Below are 22,601 nucleotides of genomic sequence, written 5' to 3'. Positions count from 1 at the left end.
GCATACTCAGACACTAGAATACAGTAGAACAATGAAAATGAGCAAACCGCAGGCACCCCAATGACAGTGATGGCTTTTGCAAACATAATGCCCCAAAGAAACAAGATGAAAAAATTGCAAGTCCATTCATGAAAGTTTAAAAAAAAAAACACAACTTATTGTGATCTGATATTTAAGTCCAAAACTACACCATACTGCTTAGAAATGTGTAAGTGCTCTAAACTATAAAGAAAAGCAAGGTGGTTACTATTATTATAAAATTAAGGTAGCATGCCATAGGTTTGACTGGGATAAGAATGAGGACTACCAGGCACCTGTAATCCTATCTACTCAGGAAGCTGAGATCTGAGAATTACAGTTTAAAGCCAGCCTGGGTAGAAAAGCCACCCCCACCCCCAAAAAAACAACAACCTAGAAGTGGCACTGTGGCTCAAGTGGTAGAGTGCTAGCCTTGAGCACAAAGAGTCTCAGGAACAGTGCCCAGGCCATGAGCTCAAGCCCCAGAACAACAACAACAAAGGAGTGAGGATTAGAGTAGGAAGTGAGATGCTTACAATGATTCTTTCCTTTCTTCTTTCCTTCCTTCCTTCCTTCCTTCCTTCCTTCCTTCCTTCCTTCCTTCCTTCCTTCCTTCCTCCCTCCCTCCCTCCCTCCCTCCCTCCCTCCCTCCCTCCCTCCCTCCCTCCCTCCCTCCCTCCCTCCCTTCCTTCCTTCTTTTGTGTGTATGTGTGCCAGTCCTGGGGCTTGACTCAGGGCCTTGGCACTGTCCATGATTTTTTTTTTTTTTTTTTTGCTTAAGGCTAGTAGGGTAGTGCTCTGCCACTTGTGCTACACAGCTACTTCCCGCTTTTTGGTGGCTAATTGGAGATAAGAATGTCATGAACTTCCTCAGGGCCTTGGTGCTGTCCTTCAGCTTTTTCCTTCAAGGCTGATTGATGTTGGGCTATTTGAGCCACAGCTCCATTTCCAATAATTAGTGGGAATAGTTTTGGTGATTAATGGGACATAAGAGTCTGGTGAGCTTTTCTGCCTTGGTTGGCACTGAATCCAGATTCTCAGATCTTGGCCTCCTTAAGTAGCTAGGATTAAAGGAATGAGACACGAACACTCATTTCTATCCTGCATCTTGCTCTCACCGTGGAAGTGACAATAATACTATTACATTTCAAAGTTAAAAATCAGCTGGAAGTCCTCTGTAGCTCTGCTCTCACATCTCTGTTCATTACTTCCTTTCCTTCCTTAGAGTTTAGGTCCTGAATTACAACCTCAGGCTTCCAATAACATTATGTCTGGGCCCCATCTCCTTTCTCAGCACCTTTATTCATAATTATTCTTTTCTACTAAGAGAGTGTTTCTCAAAACACTAATAAAAGCCCCAAGCATGAAGGAGAGAGACCTTATGTCCCCCAGACCTTATTGCAATTTAAACATCAGTATGAATTATATGAAATGGTGGGTAGATTATTGCCTGTCACATTGGGACATCTTAGCAGATAGTAATTTTTCTGCTGAATGGCATTAGCCACTAATGCCATTTGGTAAGAGGAAATTGATTTTTAATAATATAAGAAACAACTGGAGGCAGGTTGTGATAATGGCGATGGATGAGCCATACGAATACTCAGGATGAGCCTCTGAGGAAAATCTAGTCCCTTTTAACTCAGTCTAGGTAATCACACCAGTAGACCTCATACCAAGTTTCCCTCTGCTTTTTGGAGACCTGAACCACATTGTGGTGGATAAACAGGGCTTTACTGAGATTGTCCCACGTAGGCTATTCATAGACTAACCTCAATTCCCAGAACAGTGTTTCTTTGATCCATGTTTGGTGTTTGGTTTGATTTGTCCTTACTCTCCTGGAAAGATTGGTCTCTGTATATTCTTTCCTATATTTTGTTATTATGGAGAGTTTTTGTTTGGTTTGCTTTTAGAAAAAAAAAACAAAAAACGGAAAGGGCTTAACTAAGGAACACAAAGGCCTCAGTTTCATTATAGTCAAAAGAACTCTGTGCTAGGCTCACACTATAATTGTAGCTACTTAGGAGCCTGAGACTTGAGGACTGAGGTTCAAAATCAGCCTGGGTAATAAATGAGGCAGGGAAACCAAGAGTTCAAGGCCAGCCTGAGCTTCATAGTGAGACCTTGACTCAAAAAAAAAAAAAAAGTGTTCTGAGCTAACACTACCCTGATTTACCAGTTCAAGAACACCAAGGGAAGAGAAGTGTGTGTGTGTGTGTGTGTGTGTGTGTGTGTGTGTGTGTGTGTGTGTTTGCTAGTATTGGGTCTTGAACTCAAAGCTCAAGGCTGGTGCTCCATCACTTGAGCCATACCTCAACTTCTGATCTTTTGCTGGCTAATTTGAGATATAAGAGTTTCTTGGATTTGTCTTCTCAAGCTGGCTTCAAACCTCACATTTCAGCCTCTTGAGTAGCTAGGATTACAGTAGTGAGCCACTAGTACTCAAGTAAAATTGCCCTTCCTTCCTCTATTTCCTTCTTCTTTTTTCCTTTTTTCTTCCCTCCTCTTTTCTATTGTACCTTCTTTCTTATTCTAAGTCTTTATTTCCAATTTGCAGCTTCTCTTATTCATTTATTTATTGTTCAAAGGAGTTTCAGTTCCACACACCTGTTTATGAGTACAATGTATCTTGATCACCTTTTCATCATTCTCCTGCTTCTCTTTCAACCCCACACACCCCTCAAGTTGCCTGGTTCCATTTCCACATATGCACAAAACTTCTGTTTGATTCCTTTTGGCTACTGAGTGTTTCTTTTGAATGTGCTACCACACTGAGATGGGCCACAAGACAGCACATCTTCATAGCTTATATTTGGAGATATTTTCTGGGATCTTGGACTAAGGTGCTCTAGTCAACTGTAACTTGATTTAGCTGATTGCTCTACACACAAATAAACATCTTCATTAGACTGTCGAAAAATTACACCTGCTATCTAACACAGAGGCTGTAAACAACTAGATACCAAGCAGAGGAAAATGCTCTCTTCAGAATCACAATTTTAGTGGGCACATGCTACTTGGGACTAGCTATATTGAGGGAGACTGTATCCTTGTGGTAAGGGCTATCTTCTCCCAGTGGGCTAATGAGAGAGAGCAAGATGAAGGAACAAACTCATCTAGACGATCCTCAGAGGAAAAGCAGGAAGTAGAAGAGGGTATAGGGTTGTGGTCTTTTTTTTTTTTTTTTTTTTGGCTTTTTCTTTGTCTTTTTCTCTAACTCTCAGCCTCCTTTTACTGGCTAATGGATCACCCAACAAAGCCTTGACATTCTGAGGACTCAACCCTGAAACCCAGCCTGCTGTGGAGGGCTCTGTTTGTTCTCTGCGTCCATCTTATTTGCCCCAGACTAGAAATCTGTCTTATTTTCCCTTATCTAATTTTCACACCAAATTTTTGAAATGGATCATTCTACATCAGATACACACTAATGTCTCCTCCCTAAATGTTTTCAAGTTCTGTTGCTGGGTTATTCCCCCAGTTCCCACCTACCCTCTTAAATGTCTGACCTGGAACTGGATGGGATCAGCCACACTCCTGGATCTCTGCACCTTTTTCCCATGGTCTTCAGTGCTTCTCCAATAATTTCCCCTCCCTCTTGGCTCAGATCCCCTGTACACTCTGTGGGACTGCATGGCCACATGCATGATGTAATCTGATGCTGAAAGCCTTGACATACAATGGTATCCTCAACAATAGTAGCAAAGGGCCTTGTATGATGGCATAACCCAACTCCTGCTGTGTGAGGTGCTGTGTTTCATGTAACCTTATGGGATGGCCAGGAAGGGAGGCCTTACCCTGGAAACAAGATCATTCGTTGTCAGTAGAAGGTAAGGACCTCTCTAAAGGCTGAAAAATGGGCAAGATAAAAGTCTTCCACATGAACTGTTGGTCAAGAAATGGGAAATAAGAAACCCATGCAGAAAGATAAAGACTAAACAAGTCTTTGTAGGCCATAGTAGGGGTTTCTTGGGGAGGGAGGAACAACAGTGTTGACCCTATAAATGCGGAGAATATATTTGTTGTAGTATGATTAGAAACGTATGCTGAATAAGCTCATCCTGCTTGTTTCTAGCTTTCTTAGAGTGTTTTATTCATCCAGTCTTTTTGTAAAAAGCAGTCTTTTGTGGCTCTGCTTAGAAATACCAAAGAAAAGCATTTCCATATACTTCTGAGTCAGTGCTTTAGGAACAATATAAGTTTGTTAACTATGTGTTGGGCATATGGCAAAGATGGGTGTGATACTGAAGATAATAGCATGACACATTTGTAGAAGAATGAACAAACATACAGATGAATCATTTTAGACTATACAGTACTATAGGGTTTCTCTTACATATTTGTTTGGGGAAATCAAATTTCTAAGTACTGTATAATAGATATTTTTTATAGCAGCAGTACCTTGGGTTATTTAAACCTTTGGCAGTACAATGTTTAGGACATTTCCAGCTTGCTTTTAAGAAGCGTTAAAAAGGCGGAACACTTCTTTAGTGCCATAAGACTTTCCCTGACCACATCTACTCTTCATTAGGAGAGCACACAAGAAGGAAAGCCCAAAGAAAACACATTTGCTATCACTGAACCATCAGTGTTCGAAAATACTCATACTTTGTTCTTTCCTATCTTTAAGTAATCATTCACTTCTCATTTCCACATTTATTTGTTCCTGTGAACTTCACCTGTTTTGGCTTCTGAAGACTTGGCTTCTCTGATTTGCTAGGGTGACTACTAAATTAGTATGCTACTGCCTATAGCAAGACTGCTTCCCAATCTGTGCTATCTGTAAATATGTCCCATTTTCTTCTCCTCTCCTGTTCTCTTTTTAAAATAGGAAAAGGGTGTCACAAAGGTGACACCAGTCAATGTGTGGGAATAGTCCTCACATACAGACTCTGAACCAATAAGTAGTAAAAATGCAATTGAATTCAAGCATTCCAAAATCCACTACTCATGACAGCATCCTGGCTGAGGAAATGGAAATGTTTTGTTGTTATTGTTGTTGAAGTCTTCATTCCAAAAATACATTAAGTATCGACTGTGCCCTAGCCACTATTTGGAGTGCTGGGAATTCCACGATGGAGGGTGCAAGTGAGGCACACACACACACACACACACACACACACACACACACACACACAATCTTTCCTCCTTTTGGAAAATTCATTCTCAAAACTTAGGTACTTAATTTCATCATCCTGAACAAACTCAGTGACCTCACCGTATTAGCAGCTGGGTCTCACAAGAAAGAGAATCCCATTTTTTCCCAGCTCCTGTCTGTCTCTCTGTCTCTGTCGTGTGCTCTCTCTCTCTCTGTGTCTCTCTTACACTTTCTTTCCTTGTAGCAAGAAGGATGATTTAGGGGGGCTGGAGATATGGCCTAGTGGCAAGAGTGCTTGCCTCTTATACATGAAGCCCTGTGTTCAAGTCCCCAGCACCACATGTACAGAAAACGGCCAGAAGTGGTGCAGTGGCTCAAGTGGCAGAGTGCTAGCCTTGAGCAAAAAGAAGCCAGGGACAGTGCTCAGGCCCTCAGTCCAAGCCCCGGGACTGGCAAAAAAAAAAAAAAAAAAAAAAAAAGATGATTTACTGCAGAAGCCTGTGATAGGGCTGACCCTTTGTAGTATCCCTCCACTCCCTACTTGGGCACCAACAGGCCTAGTCGGGCCTGATCTTGATCCGGATTCAGGGTGTTATCTAACCCCAGGTCAAGTTGAGGACTGCTAGCATTGGCTTATACCTTCTTCTGCTTACTTACAAGCCAGCCGATGGAGGACAAGGGAACCACCTGGCACTGCACTACCTTCTGAGAAAGGATGGAGGGGGGCGGCAGTTGGTGAAAATCCTCCCAAGGCAGCTGGGCTCGTTATCTGATACCTGGGCTGTGAGTTGGGGTGGAGGGTCGGTCCGTCTCTTAGGCTTGGGGAAATCGGTACATCGAACTGCGTTCTCATGCTTTTTCTTCTGTTTAAACAGCCGACCGTCCTTCCCAGTCAGGGCTGAGGCCACTGCAGCGTCCCGGCCCCGCCCCGTTTGCTGGCCCAGACACCAGAACCCCTTACTGCAGCTTCTGGACCATCCTCCTCGTTCTTCCCCCTACTTCTTCTCGACTTCCTGGTTACCATGGAAACACACGTCATTTACGTGCCGTGCGTCGCCTTGGAAACAGAGGAGCATCCGCGGCGCCGCTGGGGGAGACCCGCCCCTACCGCCGCCGCTCCAGCCACACTTGGCGGGGCGCTGCCGGTTAATGGCCTGGGGGAGTCCCGAGTCCGAGGACGCGCTGCGGGGCTCAGCCTCCGACCCGGAGCTCCTCTGCGGGAGCCTCGGGGACTCGGGGAACCTGCGGGCGCGCTCTGCTCGCCGTGCAGGGAAAGCAGCCCGGCAGACACACGGGTGCAGCCCAGAAGGAGAGGAGAGGGTGCTTTTGCACCCCTAGGAGGGAGAACCCCCCGCCCAAAACCGCTGGCCCTGGGACCCTCTTTGGGCTTCGTCCTACTGACGCTTCTGGGTCTCCCTGGATCCTGTCAGAGCCCCCTGCCCCTCTGGGGAGCCTCTGAGCCCCCCTTGGGTCATCCCCACCTTTCCAGGGACCTCTGTTCCTCCACATCCCCTCCTCCACGCCGCCCCTCGACCCCCGGAGGCCGGGCTGGACGCAACCCAGGGCCGCCGCCACCCGCTTGTGTCGCTCAATGGAGGACGGTCTGCTGGAGATGATGACCAAGGACGGCGGCGACATGCCTGCGCCCCTGGAGGTATCCACCGTGCCGGCCGTGGGGGACGTGATCTCCGGGGAGTACAACGGCGGCATGAAGGAGCTGATGGAGCACCTGAAGGCCCAGCTGCAGGCCCTGTTTGAGGACGTGAGGGCCATGCGAGGGGCCCTGGACGAGCAGGCCTCGCACATCCAGGTGCTGTCGGACGACGTGTGCGCCAACCAACGGGCCATCGTCTCCATGTGCCAAATTATGACCACCGCGCCCCGCCAGGGCGCCTTGGGCGTGGCCGGTGGCAAAGGGAGCTTCCCCGATGCCCCCCAAGAACCGGAGATCCCTTCACCGGGGGTAGGGGACAACAGCTTGCTGGATCACGATCCGGAGGACGAGGAGGACGAAGATGACTTGGAGGAGAAAGAGATGCCCAGCCTCGCCACACCCACGAGTCACTGTGAGCGCTCGGAGAGCCCCTGTGCTGATCTCCTTGGGGGGGACGGGCCACTTGTGGAGCCCCTCGATCTGCCTGACATTACCCTGCTGCAGCTGGAGGGTGAGGCATCTCTGTGAAGGGGACTGCTGGGTGGGTGGGTGGGTGGAGGGAACCACTAACTTCCACGGCTGGCTTCGGGGTTTCTGAGTATTGACCGCTGCCAGGGGACTGAACCGTGAGGTGTGTAGCCTGCTCCCGTCCTAACAGCGGCTCCTCCGAGGCAGGTGTGGAGAAAGACTCCCTCGGGGAAGGATTTGTAGAAGAAGGACTTTGGGAGCCTCAAGAATTCTATTTTTTGCCCAATCTAGCGTCATAACCAACTGCAGAAAAGGTGAGATTCCGGGAAAGAATGTACGCACCTCTGGACTCCTGAACAAAACCCTATCCTGCCCTTTCCCCTTCCCCAGGCAACCGGAGAACCCCTGAATTATGTAAATAAAATTCAGCTTTTTTTTTTTTTCTACTCTGAAAAGGACTTATCTAGGACTATGGGGCAAATGACTTCATAACGATGTACCTAGAAAATAAAGGAATCCGGGGGTGGGGGGTCTTCTGGCAACAGGAAACGAACCCTTTTACTGAAATCCAAGCTATTCAGTAGTCTGCAGAAGCCGCTCCCCGCACCCCCACCCTTCCTGGATCGCTGCGGCTTGCTGATTGGTAAAGGAAGCTTGAGGAGGGAAGTGGCAGCCCTAGGAATCTGAGCGCATGGGGTTCCGCGGGCCCCTGGGTTGGGAGGAGCTGGCTTTGAATGTGCATGAAGACATAATAGCTCATCCTCTAGGATTTTTGCATGCAGAGCCCATCCTCCTTGTCACTGTCACTGACTTCATCTGGGATTGCTTTTCTACTGGCTGGGGCTTAGAGAACAAAGAGCCCCAGTTCACAGGATACAGGAAAGAGACTGGGGGGGGGGGTGTACACTCACCAACCGCCCAGATTTAGGGGACATTTGAGGGAACGGTGCTGGGGGGGTGCGGGGGGCTACAGCCAAAAAACGGTCCCTTCTGGCTACACCTGCTTAACTTCAGTTCCTTTCCTTTCTGTCAAATATGTCCTGGCTCGCTGCCTCTTGGTGTTGCCTCCATAATGTCTTGTGTGTGTTCTATGTGTGTACTTGTGCAGTAGTGTGTGAGCCCTGAGGGGCAGGGCTGGTGGCTCTGGTGTGAGGTTCAAGGGGCTTGAGACCCTTCTGTGAGCCCCAAGGGAATCATAGCATTTTCCCTTTCTCTATCCCTTTGTGTTCCCCTCCCCAATCAGGGCATGGAGCATGCTGCTGTCCTGAGTTTCCTTAGCTGACGTGCCTCCCTCCTATCTTCTGAAGTGGTGACTTTGTGTGCCCTTCCCTCTCCTTGGTGTATTCCTTCTCAATGCTTTCCTTGGTGTGAACTTTAATAAAAAGGCGTCATCTCCCCTCCTTGCTGACTGGTGCTAAGGGGATGTCAGGGTGGGTCGTCTGGGCTCACTGCATGGACCAGGCTGAGTGCGTGATGAAGGGCCATGCCTTCCCTCCTCTCTCCTTGCCTCCAGTTTCAAAGAGTTGACTGTCCCTATTCTGGTTGGAGTAGGCTTTGCCAACTCTACTTGCTTCTTCTGCCCTAAATCTGATCTCAAACTGGGTTGACAAAGGGGAGGGGGTATGTATTAAGATTTCCAAGCTAACAAGGAGTTTTTGGTAGCCACTACTTCACATCTTGTGGATTGGACCTTTCCAATGAAGCATCTGGCCCCTGGGAAATGACTTCTGAATTGGAGTCCTGGAATGGCAGGTATGACACCTGTTCAAGGGAGTGTGTGTGTGTGTGTGTGTGTGTGTGTGTGTGTGTGTCATATTGTTCTGGAGGGATTGCCCAAGGTCTCTGGGAATGGAGTGACATATCTCAAAAGGAAGCACAGTAACAGCCTGGGGCTGCTAGTGGAGGCTGCCTGTAAGGTGGCCCCAGAGAGCTCACACTGACATCAGCTCTAGGCTGCTCCTTTGGGCAATGGAGAGAGATTTCCTGAGACTGCTCCAGATTGAAATCTAAGAGCAGAATAAACTGGAGTGCTGCCTCTGTGTGTGTGTGTGTGTGTGTTTGTGTGCGTGTGCTCGCACGCATGCATGCATGCATTTATGAAAACTTGCTCATGCTTTTTGCAGAGAGGCACATATCTTCATCTGTCAATTCCAACACAGAATTAACTTTATGAGTTGTATAAATTGGGGATACAAAAGTTGTTGGGGAGAAAAATGTTTCACACCTGGAAAAAATATTTTGTATTAGGAAGTAAGTGTACAAATGTTAGGTTTCCTTGGGAATGGGTGAGAGTGGTAACTGGCACTTCTGGGAAAATAAAAGCACACAGGGAAGGTTCTAGAAACTCCCTTTGAAAATAATTTTATCCAAGTACCTTTACCCTTTAGTAAATTAAGGAAGGAGAATGGTGAGATTCCCAAAGTAGCACGGGCCTTTTTATCTTAAATGTCCTATGGCTATGACAATGTGACTATATGTCGTATAGCTAGAGGTCTTGGGGGCCAGTTCTGTATGCATCTAACACATAGGATGCCACAGGAGGCCTGCATTATGCAGTGGCTGTGAAATGTGTGCCAAGGCCCTAGGGAGGGCAGCTGGAATATGTAAGTAGGCATGTGTCCCGGGGGACTGGGAGATCACTGTCACAGTTCCAGATTTCAGCACTCAGTAATAACAACTGTCGATATCCTGTATTGAGCATTGTATCCAATTTTATGTCCCAAGAATCCTAGGAAGTGGGTATTATTCTTTTACATAACCATCCAAAACCAGACTGATTTGCTCAAGGTCACACAGACTGCTATTTGGCAGAGTCAGGACTTAAACCTTTGTCTGATTTAAAGAAGCCTGAATGGGAACCATGCTGCTAATTGCTCTTATTTAGATATTCAGAGAGCCCCATTTCCTCAAGCAAGACCTAAAAGAATCCCCCCGCCCCTCCAAAAGGGAAATCATCTTCATTTAGTCACTTTTTATCTTCTCAGTTGGAACAGGAAATCTCAATTTTGGTTCAGATTAGTGATCCTTCTGAGAGTCTAGTGTGTGACAATATAAGAATAGAATCAAGATGATGATGGGCTAGACATGTTCCCTGAGAGGGGACAGCCAATGCTGCTGGTATGTATCCCTGACACAGTTCCATGCGCTGGTGCCTTCTCATTCTCTGGAACTCGGGTCACCATTTCCTGACATGATTTAGCCATTTTGACTCTGTACAAAGTTCTTGTTTAGTCCCTTAACCCTTGTCTGCACTTTAGTTCCTCTTCCTTATGCACAACACTGTTCCAAAATGTATCCTTGGTCCCTTAGTTTAGGGCCTTCTAGAAATGCTCTACTAGCTATTTTTTTTTTTCTGCAAGTCTAGATTTTTTTTTTTGTTTTGGTAAATCTCCCTGCACCAGAAGCATCTCACAGAGATAGAGCACAGATTGGTTCTCCCACATCGTCTGCCCTCCCTGACTCCCACAAATGTCAGGCTTCTTTGGAAAGTTCCTGATAAGTGAGTTTCTGATGGAGTTTCTAGCCACTAACTCATGGCTAGAGGTCACAACTGAACCTCAGGGAGTCATTACTTCTTTGTTTTTTTTGTTTTTTTTTTTTGGCCAGTCTTGGGGCTTGGACTCAGGGCCTGAGCACTGTCCCTGGCTTCTTTTTGCTCGAAGCTAGCACTCTGCCACTTAAGCCACAGCGCCACTTCTGGCCGTTTTCTGTATATGTGGTGCTGGGGAATCGAACCCAGGGCCTCATGTATACGAGGCAGGCACTCTTGCCATATCCCCAGCCCGAGTCATTACTTCTTGAAATCAAGTGCAAAATTATGAAAGCATGTACATTCTGGACAGAAAGTCCATAGTTTTAACTTAATCCCTAAAACACAGGAATTAGAGCTGTGCATCAGCAGCAAATCCCCAACATTCCAACTATTCAAGAGGCTGAGATCTGAAGATCAAGGTTCAAAGCCAGCCCAGGAAGAAAGTCCATTAGACACTCATGTCTAATTAACATCACACACACACACACCACAGCTGGAAGTGAAGCTGTGGCTCAAGTGTTAGAGTGCCAACCTTGAACCAAACAAGCTAAGGGACAGTCCCCAAGACCTGAGTTTAAGCCCCAGTCCAGGCACCAAAATAATTAGGTTAAAAAAGTGACTTTTTTTTTTGCCAGTCCTGGGGCTTGAACTTAGGGCCTGAGCACTGTCTCTGGCTTCTTTTTGCTTAAGGCTAGCACTCTACTACTTGAACCACAGTGCCACTTCCAGCCTTTTCTGTTTATGTGGTACTGAGGAATCAAACCCAGGGCTTCATGCATGCTAGGCAAGCACTCTACCACTAAGCTACATTCCCAGCCCCAAAAGTGACTTGCACCTGGTATTCCTAGCATTCATCCTTCCTGCAGCCTCCAGATTATTCCCCACACCAAACTGCAATCTTCATCTAAATTTGATCATTTGCCATTTAGTCAACAAACTCAAGCTTTATTAACACCAATTGTACCAAAAAAAAAAAAATCCTGTCTCCCATAGCTTCTGAATCTGGTGGTCCTTGAAGTTTGCCAGAACACTGCTGCTGATGTGCAAGAAGTAAGTACGCAAATGGCTCCCTTCATGGCTCTGTGCTGTCCTTTATGTCTGGGCCCAACACCACACTACATATAATCGCAACAGAGTTTGGAGCACTCTGATCTCTAGCTCTCCTGTGAGGCTTCGCTCAGGGTTTAGGCTTCATTTCAGTGTAAATACACGTACACCTTCTCAGCACTATGCTACAACATTAGCTAGCTAAAATCTACTCTTAGAGAATTCATTATTTCCCTAACTGGCCTCCATCACAGACATGAAGTTTTATATGATCTCTGCATCATCACAGATTATGGTTGCTGCTCAATAGATATAAATGAGTCACCTAAAAGCTTTCCCAGAAATAAGCACTATTTCTTCCCCACATGTTCTCAAGTGTATATTTCTTGCAAGACATAAAATGCTTTGCTTTTAAAAGGCAACTTTTCATAAGCATCTTTCCTCACCTATGTGCTTAGAAATGTCAGCCAGTATATTCTGAAATGAAATACCAAAGGACTTATCCTCCCAATTTTTAATTGTAGCAATCTTTTTTTTTCTCTCTGTTTCTAACTTTTCAACTGTCCCCAGAAGGTGAATTCCCTCAGAAAAGAAATAGCTTTTCTGCTTGGAAGCACTGTGCTTAGAGAAGGAACCCTGCTCCGTAAATAATGCTGTAATGGTGCCACCTGTCGAGGGAAAGAGACATTACAAGTGAATTTATGACTCCAGCTAGCACTACCAAATGCCTCCTAAAGGCCTGGCTTTCTGCCAAATGGTGGGTGGCAAAGAGAGATGAAGAAGCTGAATAAATAGAATGCAGTGACTCCTCACTGGAATCCCTTCCAGCCTCACCCACGTATCCCTAGTCTAAAAATTAACCAGATCTCTGGAAATTCATTCTCCTCAGCAATCTGTTCCATGTCTCCAGGGCTTCTTGAGTTAAGTATAAAATTGGATGTGTGGGTGACTAGGTGGGTGAAGCAAAGGTCTTCCCTAATAAGATCCTCATATATCTCCCATTCATATATTTAGTTTCTCAACTGCATTTTCTAGACTATCTCAGAAGCACATTTCATTCAAGCTAGAGCTGGAAATAATTCCCAAGGTGGGCCAACTCCTTTGAATCCCTAGATGAGGGGTCTGGATATACAATCAAACACAAATCCCTCCTCCAGGAAAGAGACTTCCGCACTCTTCAGCACACACCACTTGCCCCTTAACCTCCTCCCTCTGTTCCTTTCTTCTCTTTAAATTTATTTTTATCAGTTGTGGGGCTTGAACTCAAGGCCTGGGTGCTGTCCCTGAGCTCTTTTGCTCAAAGCTAGTGCTCTACCATTTCCGGTTTTTGAGTAGTTAACTGGAGATAAGAGTCTCACAGGCACTTTTCTGCCACAGCTGACTTCAAACTGTGATCCTCAGATCTCAGCCTTTAAAGTAGCTAGGATTACAGGCACAAGCCACTAGTACCTGGTTCCTTTTCTCTTTTATGCTAGCTAGTAGTGAGAAATCCTCCAAAAAAGTAAGCAAATCTTTTTGGTTATGCCTTTATGTTTTTAATTCTAGGAATATAGTAAATAATTTCTATCAGTTAAAAATTGTACGTGTGTGTGTGTGTGTGTGTGTGTGTGTGTGTGTGTGTCCACACATATGTGCTCATCCTGGGTCTTGAACTTGGAGCCTGTCTTAATTTTTTCACTCAAGGTTGAGATTTTACCATTTGAGCCACACCTCCACTTCTGGATGGATTACAGGCATTTGCACCCACATCAAGTTTTGTTCTTAAAGAGTTTTTATACTTGTTTAGAAATAGCACTTGGAAATATCACTGTTATAATAAGGTCCATCCACTCAGGAAGGCCATGCAGGCATCTTCCCCCTCCCCCCCCCCAAGTGTCTGAAAGTCATTATGGCATTATAATTTCCTCACCTTGGGTTTGACCCTTCTGAATCACTTTCTGATTCAGAGCTGCCTGTATTTTTCCATCTCTTCTCTAGGCCACATTGAATATGAAGCTTCACTGCACTTCTTACAAGGAAGAAAAGTTATTTCTGAAATTCCTCCAGGCCACAATATCTGGTCTACACTGCTGGCACTTGAAAAAGATATCTTACCAGAAAGAGTTCAGTGAAGCTGATAATAAGCAGAACTAATATCCTTTGAAGGGCACTTATTTTTAAGGACCCTGTGATATTGATTAACTGATAGATTCCCAGACAGGCCTACTTGTAATAACTGCTAGGTTCAGGCATGTGTTGGCTTGTGTTGGTGATAATTATAAGTTGTCATTGCAGAAATATTAATATGTGGGGAAAATGTGTGTGGAATAAACAAAACCAGAAGCCAGGGATCTTCCTCATAGTAGGCTGAAAATATGTAAGTGAATATTAAAGATATAAATGAACAATTGCAAAATTTATAGCTACAGAGTAAAATAACATGTTCGGGGGCCTTGGGCTGGTAAGTCATGCCTGTAATACTAGCTATTCAGGAGGCTGAGATCTGAAGGTTGTGGTTTAAAGCCAGTTGGGGCAGGAAAGTTCATGAGACTCTTATTTCCAATTATCCAGCAAAAAGCAAGAAACAGAAGTATGGCTTTCAAGTGGTAAACCTCTAGCCTTGAGTGGAAAAGTTCAAGGATATCACCCAAGCTTGAGTTCAAGCCCCAGGAGTGGCACAAAATGAAAATAAACAAAAACACATCTTTAGAATCTTTAAAAGGTATGCAACTGAAAACAAGTTCAATGCTGACCATATACCTATTTTATATGTAATTGGAATGTCTGAAGGGATTTCTGTGCATATTAGTGATATGAATAAATTGGATTAAATTCCCAAACCTGGGAAGTCTGCATCATTTCATAGGGTTTTTGCAGTACAGTGGTTTATTCTCTTTTTCTCCTTTGCATTCACCCTCCTGAGTCCTAGTTCCTTATCAACTTACAACAATAACTCTTAAGACATACGAAGTAACTCTCTGGTTTCCACAAAATACAATCTTACTGGGCATTGCTATGTTTTATTGTAGATGAATAGAAAAACGGAGGTGGGGTGGAGAGGGGAGAGGAGTGTAATGGGAAAGTTCCAGTGAGAAGTCTAGATCTTTTACTGTCTTCCCACCCAACTCTTGTGCTGACACTGGGGATTGAACTCAGGTTCTGGGCACTATCTCTCAGCCTTTTCACTCTAGGCTGGTGTTCTTAAGCCACACTTCCACTTGCAGCCTTTGAGTGGTTAATTGGAGATAAGTCTCACAGACTTTCCTGCCTGGGCTGGTTTGGAACTGCAACCTGAGATCTCAGCTTTCTGAGTAGCTAGGATTAAAGGTGTGTACTACCAGTACCAGGCCTTTCTCGTGTTTTGGAAGAAGAATTTTTTGTCACATTTAGCCCCCTTGATTGGCAATTTGTATATTTCTACACCAAGTATTTTACTATGAAGTCTGTTTCTAAGAGCTTGCCAGTAAATGTATTATGTCATTACATATAACTAAGGTAAGTGATATGCTCATCTGTTGCTAGTTAATAACTACTAGAAACAGAACTCTGTTTCTCTGAATTATAGACATGGTGGTCCCCCCCCCATTAAATAGTGCAACACCTTACTCTAATATAAGTAGTTACAATATGCCGAGGGAAGCGTATAATAGCTTCAATTCAGTTTTGAAACTTAAAAAGGAAGAGTCAACGTTCCTTTTTATAGCAGGTGGGTAACTGATGGGCATGCTGTAAGAAGACATCCAAGGGGCTGAAGGTGTGGCTCAGGTGGTAGAGTGCTAGCCAATGATCAAAACTATCAGGTACCTACTCTCTGACAAAAAAAGAGAGAGCATCCAAGAAGAGAAGGATGCCTAATGCCTCATTGAAAATGGTAGACAATAAGCAGGTTCCACGAAGCCAGAGCCCTTTTCTAAAGCGCTCTCAGTCTATCGATGAGCAAATGATATGTTCTTAAATTGGAACAAAGTGTTTTTCAGGGATTGAAAACATGTATTCTGTGAGCATTGGCAACTAAATTGATTGAGAATTTGAAAAATGGGCCTAGTGTGTATGTATGTGTGAGAGAGTAGGATTGTGTGTAGACAGAATAAGGTAAAATAGAAATGAAAGTTAAAAAATGATGAGAGTCATGAAAATACACAATTTTATACCAAAGAGAATATTCAACATGAAGTTGGAAGAAAAGCAGTAACAGAGGCAGCATTCCATAACTCTCTGAAGCAAGTAAGAACAGATGGGTTAGCCAAACTAGCAGACATCCTCACCCCCCAAAATAACTGTACATGGCTTTTAAAACAACGTCTAAACAAAGTATGGGTAAGAAAAACACAGATTTGGGGGTTTTGTACAATGAGGAAAATAAAATCTCACAGAAAGGCAGTAGGATAGGATTGATTCCTGGAGTTAGGAAATCACAAGGAATCTAGTATCAGAGCAACTAATATATGAAGTGGAAATGGATGGGCTCAGTTTCAGAGCTTGGAAATAGAGAAATGGGTGAAAAGCCCCAGGGGACAAGGAACTAAAATTTTATGTAAAGAGCTTGCCACAGCCCCTACAGAGAAAGGGCTTAAGCATTACATTCCCAATCTCCAATTCCTGCTTCCTTCTGACCTGCCTTTGGTGCTGATAGGCTGAACCCGAGAGAACACAGAAAAGGGAGCCGACGGTCCTCGCAGGTCCGCCCGCCACGCCCACAGCTTACAATGAGAGACTGGCCTGAAGAGGCAAAGACAAGAGAGGGGCAGGTTTTTAGATTGGAAAAATAAAAACAAGTACGTGCGATTATATTGGAATTCCCTAAAGGTGAGATTAAAAAAAAAAGTGTCCCTAGAGGTTTTAAACACATGTAATTTTCCTGTCTTGACTAAAGCCTATTTCTAGAGGTTAACCTGAATATGTCGGAGGAAGCCACTAGCAGATGACGGAGCCGAGCCCGGGCTCCGGATCCTCCCTCTTCGCTGCTGTCACAAAAGCTTGGATTTTATTTGGTTAATACATCAGAATTCCGCCCGAGTTCACCAGAGCAATAACATCCCAGCGCCGCGTCGGGTCCCACGGTGCCCAGATGAAAAACAAACCCGCTGGGAGGCGGAGGCAGAAACACACGGATTCCCAGCGCGCAGGGGGACACCGCGGCAGGAAAGGCGTTAGCCACCGTGGGAACACACGCACACATACAGCAAGGGCTAGGGGGCTGAGGAAGGATTCCTGCAAATGACTGGAATGGGCGGCGAGGCAGTTTAGAGGACACTGCGGGTTCACAGGCAGGAAGAGGAGCTCCACATTACACAATTCTCGAAAAATGGGGCACCCTCTTGGAGAGGACGAGGCTTGAGGCGCGCGGATTGGACCGCCCGAGATGATTGGCAGACGCCCCTGCTCAGGCCCGCCCCCAGCCTGGCTCCGCCCACGCCCGCCAGCCTCTGCCAAAGGGGCGGAGCGTCTCTATCATTCCACGCAGCTGGCAGGGTATCCCAAGTACCCCGGGTCCGCATCGCCAGCTGCCGGGGAACGCTGCAGCCGCAATAACTTCTTAAAATAGATCGTGTCTCCCAGAGGCAGACAAATGAGCTCATCCCCGCTCAGAGCGGGGCGGGGGGGGGGGGGAAACGGGTCGTCAAGGAGAAGGCGCTCATTGGTTGTCACGGCGGCCGAGAGGCTGATTGGCTACCGTCGTTCAGCGCGGGCCACGCCCACTTCCCCTCCCGGCTTTAATTGGGTCAGGGCAGCACAGCCTCGTGGGTAATGGCGGACCCGGCCTGGGAATGTGGTGTGTCTTGGTCATCCCGAGGCCAGGATTTCTGGGTGCCGCTCCCTACATTTTTGGCCCTGGGGCAGGAAGCTTGAGTGTGTCTTTTCTGGGGACTGGGAAGGGACGTGGACTTTTCTGAGGGCTTTTCAGGATTGCGGTTTCCTGGTGTTTGGGGGGGCGGTTCCTGGGGGCTCTGTGGCTTTCCAAGGACCCACCTGGCCTGGGCCACAGCCTTGGGGTGGGGAGGATGCCGTTGCCGGGTACGTGCTTCTCCCTTGTGACCTTGTGAGCCCCTCCTGTCTGTCCTAGCCAGGCCTGGAGGAGAAAGCTGACAGTTCTAGGTCATCTACCACCTGCTTTCTTTCCCAGCATTCCAGAGCCCCAATTCATTATTTTGCAATTCAAGTTGATCCTACAAGGAATCAGGCAATTGCTCTTGCATGGGATTTTACTGATCATTAGCATCCAAAACCCCTCCCTAATTTCCCAGTCTAATGTAATGTCACCTCCTTGGTACAAAGCTGGCCTCATTCTTCCAGACCTCCTCCTAAGGAGGAGCGGCTGTGGGAGCCTGACTTAACACCACAGAGATAGCATATTAGGTGTACCTTTACTATATTTTTATGAACCTACTTTTGCATCTGCAAATAGGCAAGTATCTCATAACAATTTGTAAGGATTAAACGTAAAACTCTAGGTTAAAAAAATATTGGTGGTAAAAATGGAGCAGTGGTTCAAGTGATAGAATGTCAGCCTCAAGCAAGCTAAGAGGGACAGTGTTCAGTCCTTGAGCTCAAGACCCAGTACTGGTCAAGAAGAAGGAGGAGGTAAGGGGAAGGATTGGGAAAGGGAGGAGGAGGCGGGCAAGGAGGAGGATGAGGTCCACAACATTAAAGGAACTGTAGAAAACAGGAAAACAATTTTAGCTGGACACTGGTGACTCATGCCTGTAATACTATCTACTCAGGACAGTTGAGGCCTGAGGATAGTGGTAGCCATCTAGGATAGGAAAGTCTGTGAGATACTTATGTCCAATTAGCAACCACAATGCCAGAAGTAGAACTGTGGCTCAAGTGGTAGAGCACTTAGCATTGAGAGAAAAAGCTAGGGGACAATGTCCAGATCCTGAGTTCAAGTCCTAGAAGCAGCGTGCGTGGACACACACACACACACACACACACACACACACACACACACGCTGGCTGGCTTTGTTACTGCATGTTCTCCAGAATCACTTTGCATATATAGGCTTCTATACTCCTAGCCCTTTGTGTTACTGTTACTTGTTCTTGTCTGTGCCATTAGACTTTAGGGAAGTACTGGCAGAAAAGAAAACAGATCTCATCCCCTTTCTTCTGTAGTTATTATAGAAAGAAATGTGAGGAAAATGTCATGAACAAAATTGTTGAGAATGTGAGGCTTCTTCAGAGAAAGCAAGGACTGGTTCAGGAAAGAAGCTACAGAAAGCCAGAAAGGTAAGATTGCAAACAGAAAGGCTCTGTAGTGGTGGGTATTTGAGACATTCCTAAAAACAGAATAAAATTGATCCGTTTAAAATGGATCCGTTTAAGATAAGGAGGCAAGGCAGAGTGTGTTTGAGTAGGAATGAGATCAAAGAATGAAGAAAAAAAATAAACCCAAGGCAGTAAGAGTAGGATGGGACATTAATTTGGGTATGATAAATAGAGAAGGGAATTGGTAGATACATTACATGCATCAGTCAGATGGTCATGAAAGACCAAAGTGATTCCAGCTTGAAAAAGAGACAGCCATGCTAGAGTTAAAACTGAGTCTGAGAAGATGAGAGTGCAGTTGCTGGGGAAAAAAACCTCAACTATGGGCCCAGTAAAAACAACAGATAGGGGGCAAGCTGGCGTAGCCAAGGATAAACCATTGCTGTTTTGAAATGTGCAGATGGCCCCAGCCATGTTTGGACATACCAGGTATTGATGAAGGTCGACTAATGGGATAGCTGCCAACATGGGAATCCCCTGAAGTTTGTTCACTTGTATAAAAAGTATGCAACCCCCCTCCTCAGGGCCCTCGTCTCTCAGCTGCATCTGGTGAGCACGTTGGCCTGAATGCGCATTCGCTAATAAATGGCACCTTTGCTTTTGCATCGATCTTGGTCTCGGTGGTCTCTGGGGTCTCAGAATTTGGACATAACAGTCATGGTAGTAAATAGAGGATTTAAGAGAAGGGGTTTGAAACATCAACCCTTCCACCTATATCTCCCCAACAACACACAAGTACAAATAAATTGAGTGCGATGTTGGCATTTAGAGGCACCACGTGTTCCCCTTCATTGACTAGGAGTCAAGAAGACAGAACTTTTCTTTTTTCTTTTTTGGTGCTAGTTTTGAGGGTTGAACACAAGACATAGGTATTGTTCTCGAGACTTTTTGCTCAAGGCTAGTGCTCTACCACTAGAACCACAGTTCCACTTCTGGCTTTTTAATGGTTAATAGGACATAAGAGGCTCAGGGACTTTCCTGCCCAGGCTTGCTTTGAACCATGATTCTCAGATCTCAACCTCCTGAGTAACTATGATCACAGGCATGAGCCACTGGTGCCCAGCTTCACTGATTTTTCTTCATGTCAATACTGTCCTTTGGGGCTGGGAATATGGCCTAGTGGCAAGAGTGCTTGCCTCGTATACATGAAGCCCTGGGTTCGATTCCCCAGCACCACGTATATAGAAAATGGCCAGAAGGGGCACTGTGGCTCAAGTGGCAGAGTGCTATAGCCTTGAGCAAAAAGAAGCCAGGAACAGTGCTCAGGCCCTGAGTCCAAGGCCCAGGACTGGCAAAAATAAATAAATAAATAAATAAATAAATAAATAAATACTGTCCTTTGTTCTTGTTTTCTTCTTTCTTTACCTACTTCCTCTCATATAGGAGTAGGGTAGATGAGGGTGGATCTAGTAGAGAGTAGAATATAAATAAGAAAAAAAAACCAGGATAACATATTTAAAAAGAAAAAAGATTATTCCCAAATATACACATATATATCAAGCTGCAGAATAACAAGCAAAAGTATGATACAAATGAGAAAGTTAAATGCACTTATTTATTGAATCCCATTGTGAGAACTTAAAGGAAAAATTGCAGGAATGTCTCAGGTTTGCTTAAGGCAGGGGAAGGGGGAAACAGTAGCTAAAAAGCTGTGAAAGAGATGAGCCTCAGACAGCAAGAGGACGTTCCACTGTAAGTCTGGTTCCAAGAAAAATATTTCCTGGAGCCTTTGGGGACTGGGAATTATTTCAGCACACTGCTGAGGAAGAGGTAGCTCTATTTCCAGGGAATTGAGCTATTTCTGGAGTGGCCTAACTGCTACACAGACCGTGCTTACGCCAGGCCAGTTCTCCCAAGAGCTCTCCCCATGGCCCCCTTCATTTCCTTGTTGCGGAAACTGTAGATGACAGGGTTGCACATAGGGGTGATGATGGTGTAGAGGAGGGAGAAAGGCTTGTCTTTGTCAGGCCCATGAGTGCTGCGGGGATTCATGTAAGAGAACATAGCCGAGGTGTAGAAAAAGATGACCACAGTCAGGTGGGAGGCACAGGTGGAGAAGGTCTTTCCCCGCCCTGAGGAGGAGGCTTTGCTGAGGATGGAGGCCAGGATTCGGGCATAGGAGGTGACAATGAGCACCATGGGGCTCAGCAGCACCACGGTGGCATCAACAAAGATCATCTTCATGCTGAACTGGACATCCCCACAGGACAGGGCGATCACTATGGGGGCCTCACAGAAGAAGTTCTCAACGTGGTTGTCTCTGCAGAAGGGATTCCGGAATGACATGTACTCCAGAAAGATGCCATTGAGCATCCCAAAGACCCAGCAAGTGCTCACCAGGCTGACACAGACCTGGCGGCTCATGATCTGGGCATAGCTGAGTGGGTGGCAGATGGCAACATAGCGATCATAGGCCATGAAGGCCAAGAGGATGCACTCAGCCACACCCACAAAGAAGACCAGATACATCTGGGTCATGCAGGAGACAAAGGAGACTGTGTGGTTCCTGGTCAGCAGGTGGACCAGCATCTGTGGGATGGTGGTGGTGATGAAGCAGACATCCAGCAATGATAGGTGGCCAAGGAAGAAGTACATGGGGCTGCTGAGCCTGGGGTCTGTCCAGGTGATGAAGATGATGAGGCCATTCATGGCCATGGCGAGACTGTAGAGGGCTAGGAAGAGGGTGAAGAGGAATGCCCGCGTGGAAGGGGAGCTCTTCTCAAAGCCCACAAGGATGAACTCTGTGACTGTGCTGCTGTTCCTTGCATCCCCTGTGTGGGGCCTGTTTGAAGATGGAGGACAGGAAAAGCACAGTAGAGATTATTGTATGGTAATGTAGAGTAGTCACTTGTGTCCAGAAAAACAAGTATAGAACAGGGTGGATGAGTGGTGGTAAACTTTTGAGACTTGGAAAGCTCTAGTAGATAGCTACTTTAATAAGTAGGAAAAAATGCCAGGCTCTGAAGTTATAATCATGATATTGAACAGTAAGGAGGAAATGGCTACACTTTACTCTTTTTTGATCAGGTCCCCTGTGAAGTGTTGCCTCTGTTCCAGTATTACAGAATTAGTTACTAATTTGAATGTACTCACAGGTGAAAAAAGTAAAGTAGACTTGCCTATGACCAGAGTGAAATGAGAACATTTTAAGGAATTAAGAAACGGAGTGTCAGGCTGGGAATATGTCCTAGTGGCAAAGTGCTCGTCTCATATACGTGAAGCCCTGGCTTCGATTCCTCAAAAAGCTGGAAGTGCTGCTGTGGCTCAAGTGGCAGAGGGCTAGCCTTGAGCAAAAAGAAGCTAGGGACAGTGCTCAGGCCCTGAGTTCAAGCCCCAGGACTGGCAAAAAAAAAAAAAAACCCACAAAAACAAAATAAATAAGAAATGGAGTGCCTGAGGGAAGGAGATGATGGTTATTAGAATATGGAGACAGTATTTAGGAATCCCTTCACAGCTCCTTGAAGGTGTTTTTCTAGGAGAAAAATAGATTCCGTTTTTCATGCAGCTAATGTAACATCATGACTAGGTTCCATTTTCAG

The 22,601-nt window shown here is 45.7% G+C and overlaps 2 protein-coding genes across 2 annotated transcripts; one reads left to right on the top strand and one right to left on the bottom strand.

Moving 5' to 3' along the window:
• The first annotated feature begins 6,677 nt into the window (after positions 1-6,677).
• On the top strand, positions 6,678-7,295 carry Ccdc184 (coiled-coil domain containing 184). The gene has a single exon (XM_048350805.1). The coding sequence runs from the start codon at positions 6,705-6,707 to the stop codon at positions 7,293-7,295; it is 591 nt and encodes a 196-aa protein (XP_048206762.1). The 5' UTR covers positions 6,678-6,704.
• Positions 7,296-20,699: 13,404 nt separating this feature from the next.
• LOC125354869 (olfactory receptor 10AD1-like) lies at positions 20,700-21,844 on the bottom strand. Its single transcript, XM_048350789.1, has one exon. It carries the CDS (start codon positions 21,715-21,717, stop codon positions 20,896-20,898), a length of 822 nt encoding a protein of 273 aa, XP_048206746.1. The 5' UTR covers positions 21,718-21,844; the 3' UTR covers positions 20,700-20,895.
• Positions 21,845-22,601: the final 757 nt, after the last annotated feature.

This window comes from Perognathus longimembris, chromosome 1, assembly GCF_023159225.1.
Source record: "Perognathus longimembris pacificus isolate PPM17 chromosome 1, ASM2315922v1, whole genome shotgun sequence".
Lineage (NCBI taxonomy): Eukaryota > Metazoa > Chordata > Mammalia > Rodentia > Heteromyidae > Perognathus > Perognathus longimembris.
This window is presented reverse-complemented; position numbering and strand designations above follow the sequence as displayed.